Raw genomic sequence first — 7,722 nt, forward strand, 5'->3', positions numbered from 1 at the left:
CTTTTAAATGAATGTTGTGAAAACATTTTTGGATGGAAGCATGGAGTAATATTTATAATGAACCTTTTAAACGAAAAAAAAAAAATTCTTTTGATTCTAGAACAATGCAATTTTAGAAAATAAATCAAAACATACCTCGAATAAAAAAAAATAAAAAATAAATAAAATACTTTAAAAGGAATGTCAGCATAAAAATATTTTTGGATAGAAATTAGCCCCTAAATTTTATTGAACCTTTAAAAAGGAAAAATAAAATTCTCCTGAGATTCTAGAATAATACAATTTGAGAAAGTAAATCAAAGCATGGTTATCCGCTAGCTCACCGTAAACCATTTTTTTGGTAGAAAGCTTACCGTAAACCTATTGTTTGAGAAAGTAAATCAAAGCATAATAGAATAATACAATTTTGAAGAGGGGTTTCATGGCATAATAGAATAATACAATTTTGAAGAGGGGTTTCATGCAACCCTATTCAATAAAGTTTCCCCCTACCAAAAAAAAAAATTAAACAAGGAAAACTATGAACTCCTACGTATGGACCATCCACATAAAACAAAAGAAAATAAAATATTATAATTTATCCAAAACAACCCTTATCGGGTCATGCCGGAGCAGCCATGCGTAGGGCAATTGCAGTGGGTTGGATTGTACTTTAGGGTTAACCAACCCAATCATAATCCGTATTTGTGATCAATTTTTATTTCTAGGGAGTGGGGCCATGTGATATCCTATAATAGGTCCCATTTTTCTACCATTTCTTTGGAATCGATGACTAATCATATCTATTATCTGGACATCAAAGAAGAGTTCGACCCAATACTTTACTTTTGTCCTAATTGAAGCCATTGATGTACACATTCGGGAACACGGAACGCAAAAGGGGGCTCATTTCCTTGGAAATGAGGGTGAGACAAACACAGGTTTCGGCACCCTGCCCATGTGCCCGTACCTTTCCCTTATTTTTAGCAACCTGGCCATTGCCCCAGTACCAATCAGGGTTGCTGTTGAGTGTTCAAAAAGATTGCCAACGGAACTCTATGAGATCATCATAAGCCATGAATCTTCAAACTTTCGGCAATAATCCAACATCAACTAACTCTAGACCTTATTTTTGGCCTTCTATAACACAATGCTTTTGATAAACTTCAGACACTAGGGTTTTGGAACTGTCTAAACGTTGTAACCACAATACCCACCTGCTGGTAGTCCTGAAGCATAAGAGAATTCATGGCATTAAAGTATCTGACAATGTTGTAGAGTATATCCCACACCGCATGCATAGACCCGTCTAAAAGTTTGGTAGATGTTCTTCTGGTTGGTACCAGGTACTTAGGTTAGTTGGGGCTAAACTCAGAATCACTTGAACCATCCCAATTATAATTTCCTTTCTAACTATTAAGTTCCATCATTCTTGCCAACTAAGGAAAAGGCAATAGAAACACTCCATTACGCTTGCTACGCAGGGTGTGAATTAGCAGCGTTTAACAGATTCTAGTGCAAAAAGGAGGGTTGTACCATCTTTGAACAGGACACACCAAAAAATACTAAACACAAAGCTGAGAAATCAAACATTAACCTTTCTGAAGTATATGACCAAAAACCCCCTCAACTAGTGCTTTAAACTGAACAAAAAATCAGCCAGCATGCAACTTCTCCCCAAAGGATAGGAAGATAGGGAGAGCAAGTCCTTGTGACCGCAGAAGTATGTATCAATAGAATCAAGTCTATGCTATCTTTGCCCCTGAGAAGTCCATCTCCGGATGCTGCATTCAACAAAGAGCAAAGGCAATCAGATCCAATATTAGACAGAAATGTAACAAAATTCCGTGAATGTGTGTGTGTGTGTGTTTCTTTTTACCTCAGCCATGAACTTCTTGAGAATCTCTTGCTTTTGTGTCTCATCACTGGTAGGAAGACCCATGGATTTCTGTCGCTGATCAAACTGCAATACAGGGAACAGCATGAAAGCAAATAATTAGGTACCAGATAGAAGAGAGAAGATAGACAGAAGTTGAACCACCAGTAATATGTAAACTAAAATAACTAAAGCCCAACAAATTAAGGACTCTACAACAACTCTAAAGTTCGAACTCGATTGGACTAAATTTAGATTAGGGCAAGGTGTTATCTAAAGTTCCCAAGTCACGCCCTAAAATGTAAATCTGGAGAGGGGTAATCTAGATTTTCCATAGCCTCATCTGAAAAAAAAGGGAGAGAAGTACCATTAAAAAAAAAAAAAAAATTTAAATAAAAAAAAAAACACAAAAATAGAATCGAGTGTTAGGATATTACCATCATCTTTTCCACAGTTTGTCGGGTCTCAGGGTCTAGGTCAGACAGCTTGCTGTTCTCAGGCTCCACTTTCTGAGTATCAACTTCAGGCTCGCCTTTCACCACACACTTCCACCACTCCATCTCCTTTTGCTTTGTCAAAAGGACAGAAATAGACTTCGAATCCTCTGGGGGAAATATAATTGGTGATGAGTTTGTTTCTAATAGATATTTTTTCTGTTTCTAATAGATCATGCGTAGTAGAGACAACTTTGTTTATAACAATAGTGAAATTGTATCCAAAGAATGCCCAAAAAACTTCATGTGTCAAAGCTATCAGACACGTGCTATGTAACAGATGCTTAAAAGTAATGCACTTAGACACTCAATGACTATTTCAACACAAATAGCCTTTTTTTTGGGTAAGAAGCAAAATAGCGATTAGAGTTGGGCATCAAGACTTGATACTTCACAGAGTTCTGGCAAGAATACAGCATGGTAATGGTTACATACCTATACTCCAAAAACAGTCATCAACCTTGACAGGTTGGTAAAGGTCCCCCTGTAATTATTTGGACATTCATGTCAGAGTACAAAAAATAAAACATTTGGCACAAAAAATATAATCCGTATTTAACAGAAAATAATTAGTCTGACTAGCACAACAGAAACAAATCACGAACTTACTTCAATTATGGGAGGTTGGCCCTTAAGTCCAACCTTCAGGTGGTTTTTCTTTATCTCACAAACAACAAATCTTGATTTGGTTCCAGTAGGAACTGGAACATTGACTGTGACCTCTTGTAAGGTTTGTGTCCAGGAATAATTCTCAAAATCCAAACCATTTCCCTTGTTAGGTTCTGCTCATTGTTCACAAGAACGAAAGACATGAGATGCAGTGGTCATCTTAATAATACCAGATAAAGGAATGTGAAACATCAATTGCTACGTTTAAAACAGCAGAATGGTGGAGAACATAGACAGCGGTGCATCCAATGGACTGTTTTTACTTGAATTGATGAATCTCAATGACAACAACTCCTTGACAATGAAACATAGGAAGGAGTTGGGACATTCTGATACACTTTTACTATTATAGAATGTTTTTTCACATAACAAATTGATTCCAAAAGCATTACAGCCATAGAAACATAGCAAACACCCCAAAAATAAATCAAAATCAACATTAGAAAAAAATGATGTCCACTGGCAGCATCATATTGGGTCAAAAATCGGCAGCTGATTTGAATCAGAATTGACCAACCACAATTCTAATTATGCCATATTCTCAAAGATCTTTTTCGAAATCGGCCATGAATGCACTTAGATCTTCATTTTTGACATTTTCCATTCTTCTAGTCAGTTGATAGCAGAAAATCAATGAAACTTACCTTTTGTAGTTAGATCTACAAGACTTCTGAATAATAAAAATAAAAATAAAAACTAAAGATCTATGAAAATCCTTGCTTCTACATCTTGATACCATTTTCTAGGGTTTCAACCAATTTGAACCCATTCCAATGAATCAAAATTGATGCAGACCACTCCCGCTCCTGATTCTGGTTTTAAACCTTTCCCGCTATTAGTAATTTTAGTACGACCAGCTATGTTATATGGGGCATAGTGTTATGCAATTAAGAAGTGGAATATAGATAAGTAATGTGTAGCAGAGATGAGGATGTTATGATGGATGTGCGGCAAAACTATAAATGAATGAACATAGAATAACTGATTTGGGAATGACCCTGATTGATGACAAGCTACGAGAAAGTCGTCTGAGGTGGTACAATCATATTCAATGGAGGCTTGAGACACCCCAGTAAAGAGGAGTGATATGCTAACAATTGAGGGTGCTAAAAGATCATGGTGCAAGCCTAAAATGACCATAGAAGAAGTTGTGAGGAATGACATGCGCAGACTAGGTCTTGTCCCACGTATGACCTCGGATAGACCCTATTGGAAGGCAAAGGTAAATGAAGCCGACCCCATTTAGCTGAGTTTCTCCTATTGTTGTGCCTCTTCCCTCTTACTATCATCTCTCTGTCATTTCCCTTTATCATTTCCTTTTATTTTATTCTTCATTTTTGCTTTGCACGAATCCTTGTAGCCAACCCCCTTAAATTGGGACGAGAATGAGCTTCTAGTGACCTGAACGCAAGGAGTTGAGGTGGGGGGCATGGACACAGGAGACACCATCAAGGTGCCCACCTTGGTGCCTTGACAAATATGCTAATTTTCATGTGATATTCTAAGCTAATGACTTAATCCAACCAACAATCAGGGTTCAAAAACCCAAGATCAGACATGGGATCAAACTTCATCGCTTCCAATTCAAATCATATGGCATCAAAAAAAATTCCACCAAGTCTTTATTTTTTGGAGTTTTTATTCAGAGTTCTTGTAGATCAAACTACGAGAGATAAGTTTAATTGATTTTCTACTATTTTACAAACTAAAAGAAGAAAAGTGGCAAGAAAATGAAAATCTAAATGCATCCATGACTGATTCCAAAAAGGGATTTGAAAATCAAGTTCCAATGCAAATCGGCTGATTTCATCGATTCTGATCTTGACTTTTTAAACCTTGGTAAATGGAATAGATTCAGGCATTTCAAATCACTTATAAAAGTTGTCATATATGAAATCATAGTGGTCAAGGCACCTAGGAAACAACAGCAAGTGTACGCCTAGGCAGGCCCCTTGCCTAGACACCGTGACAACCATGCATGAAATAGCCCAATATGAGTTAAATAGTAAATAGTCTATTGTGATATCCAAGGAATATCACAATAAAGTTATTTCTCTCTCAAACCTCTTGTTTCCTATACCTGTCCCCTCATTTATTTTGCTTAACAGATTGACACTAACATTCTATTCTCAGGCCAAATTGAGCCTTCAGAGAGTTAAAACATAGCAAGTAATAATGGTCCACCAGTTTTGTGTTTGAGAGGGATCATTGGCTTCCTACTTATGGAACTCGGATGCAAAACACAAAACACTCTATTTTTAGGGTACCACAGAGAAAAAGAGATAATGCACGTACATACTAGCACTTAAATTAACAGAGTACAAAAATAGAGATATATGCTGTAATTCATTTGTTCACATATGCAAAACCCTAAATCAAGTTAATACTTTGCAGCTAAAGTTCCCCCTTTTAACAGTGAAGTAGTTACTACCAATATTATACCAAAAATAACGAAACAGAGTCACAACAAGTACAACAAATATGCTCAATATGAAAAATACAACATATAAACTATCAACACACCCAACAAAAAATAAAAAACCCGAAATACAGTGACAACAAGTACAACAAATATGCACAATATGCTAAATACATCAGATAAACTGCTCAATCAACAATCTGCACAGTGCAAATAAGTGAACACAGCAAAATAAGTAGCAGAAAGTCAATCCAAAGATAAAATTCCCATTGAACATCCTCCACAATGCAAAACAGATGACACGGTGAACTAAATTCCCCCATGCCACTAGATGAAGATTAATTAATTATTCAGAAATACAAGGTATATCATTAAAGCGAAACGAGCTTGTTAGGGTTTAACAGTCATAAATTGATTACATACGAAAGAAACATATAAATTTTTTGAAATAGAAAGAAACTACCTCGCACGTTTCCGTTCTCCTTTTTGCTCTCGGCCTTCAATTCCTGTGCTGATTCCTTCTCTTTAGAGTCAGCTTTCTTTTCCACTTCCTTCAAACGCTTCTCCGCCTTTTCAGCATCCTTCAACCTTTTCTCCTCAGCCTTCTTTTTCTCCTCTGCATCCTTCTCTTTCAAAGAAGAAAGAATGGCCGAAACCTTCTTCTCCACTGCTTCGTCCTTGAACAGATCCGATTTCCGACGAACGAAGTCGACAACTGTCTCCATTAGACCCAGAGGACCTTGTTTATCAAGGATCGGTTTCAGGACATCATCGTATTTACCTGCAGAGGATTCTGAAGGGGAAGAGGTTGAAGCCTTTTGGGGTTCCTGATCTTCTTCAATGTCGGATATAATCGCCATGACCAAAAAGTATCAGAAGCTACGAAGAGTACTGGATTAGTGAAAACTTTCTGTGGTAGGGTTTTTGGGATATCCGGGAGAAGCAAGGAGAAGTGAACTACGGCTTCTGAAATGTGGAGACGGAGCCTTTAAATAGAAATCGAGGAGAGACTCTTCGAGAATCTAGAAAGCCCAGAATGAGAAGAAGTCGGAGTCTCGGAGAGCTGAGGTCGGTGATTCCAGTGGGTCGGGTTTTAGTCGGGTTAACCGACCCAATCATAATCCGATACAACTAGTACTTAACCCGAGCTTAAGGTTGTTGGTCTAACAGCCTAACCTTAATATCTAGAGCTCCAATTAAGCTCAAATTCCGGAATTGGATTCAACACCTCATACTTTGGTTTTGAGGCATTGATGTTTGGATAGACATATCTAATGGGTTTGGATGAGTCTAGTATCTTAATTAAGATAAAGGTGATACCTTCACATATATGATTTGGGAACAAGGTTTAAAATCTCAGTATCAATCAAGGCTTATAATGATCTAGATCGCTATGGATCAAACCGTATAAGATGGAATTACCCCTTTTTTTTTTAATAAAAATATTTGTTTATTATCATTTTGATATTATGTCTTACCTGTGGATGATAAAGATCTGTCAAGGTTGATACCAGCCAATATGAACAATACCAACCAATTTGATCCGAGTTTTAAAACCATGTTTGGGATCACCCGCACATCTTAAGGGATCTTAAAATTGAGTGAAAAAAACTTTATTTGCATAAGATAGTCTATTTGATCGTTCATTATAGCAACTTATTATCACTATAATATGAGTTGTGTAATTCTTCTGGGATTCTTATTATTTGATTTTATTATTCTATGAGTATATTATATTTTTTTTTTGTTTTGTATTTTTGTATTTTTTATTTCATTTTAATTGAAAACTAGTTGATTTGTTACATTGACATTCCATGTATATCATTGTTGTCTCTACTGGGCAGATGTGATGTAATTTCATCATGTTTATAATGTATTCAGATCCTATTATTCAATCTCTAATTTTCCATATTTGTTATCTGATTTTAGCTATATATTTATGCTTTTTTGTCCTTGTATAGAATAATCTATAATTTCATTCATTTTTTATATATCAATTGTTAAAAAAAAAAAAAAAAAAAAGAGAAGAAGAACCATATATTTATTAGTTTATTGGATTCTCATATCAAAATGTTGATTTTTTTTTCATAGGTTTAAAATCATCATTATGATGTTTTTTATTTGTAATTTTGGCATCGCACCAATATTTTATTTTCCATTATTTTATCTTTAACAATGTTTTAGTAAATTAGGATATTTTTACTCACGAATTTTGAAATATTTTTATTTTTCTTGATTGTGTTATTTGTTGTGATCTTTGAAATTGGTCAAGTTAGAACTTGAAA

At 35.7% G+C, this 7,722-nt stretch overlaps 1 protein-coding gene across 1 annotated transcript; it reads right to left on the minus strand.

Moving 5' to 3' along the window:
- Positions 1–1,356: 1,356 nt before the first annotated feature.
- LOC122058658 (protein BOBBER 1-like) lies at positions 1,357–6,421 on the minus strand. The gene is made up of 6 exons (XM_042621304.1): positions 5,901–6,421; positions 2,959–3,131; positions 2,785–2,833; positions 2,293–2,459; positions 1,859–1,942; positions 1,357–1,763 (listed from the first exon to the last, which is right to left on the minus strand). Exons 1-6 carry the CDS (start codon positions 6,295–6,297, stop codon positions 1,725–1,727), a joined length of 909 nt encoding a protein of 302 aa, XP_042477238.1. The 5' UTR covers positions 6,298–6,421; the 3' UTR covers positions 1,357–1,724.
- Between the last annotated feature and the right edge of the window lie 1,301 nt (positions 6,422–7,722).

The sequence above is a fragment of the Macadamia integrifolia genome, chromosome 13 (assembly GCF_013358625.1).
Source record: "Macadamia integrifolia cultivar HAES 741 chromosome 13, SCU_Mint_v3, whole genome shotgun sequence".
NCBI classification, from domain to species: Eukaryota; Viridiplantae; Streptophyta; class Magnoliopsida; order Proteales; family Proteaceae; genus Macadamia; species Macadamia integrifolia.

What these genes read in the sequence shown, in the direction of transcription:
- LOC122058658 (XM_042621304.1), bottom strand. Translation starts at nt 6,297, where the DNA reads ATGGCGATTATATCCGACATTGAAGAAGATCAGGAACCCCAAAAGGCT. An exon ending in TGACTGTTTTTGGAGTATAG is followed by an intron (nt 2,460 to 2,784) that starts GTATGTAACCAT and finishes TATTTCCCCCAG; the next exon opens with AGGATTCGAAGTCTATTTCT. An exon ending in TCAAGAAGTTCATGGCTGAG is followed by an intron (nt 1,764 to 1,858) that starts GTAAAAAGAAAC and finishes TGTTGAATGCAG; the next exon opens with CATCCGGAGATGGACTTCTC.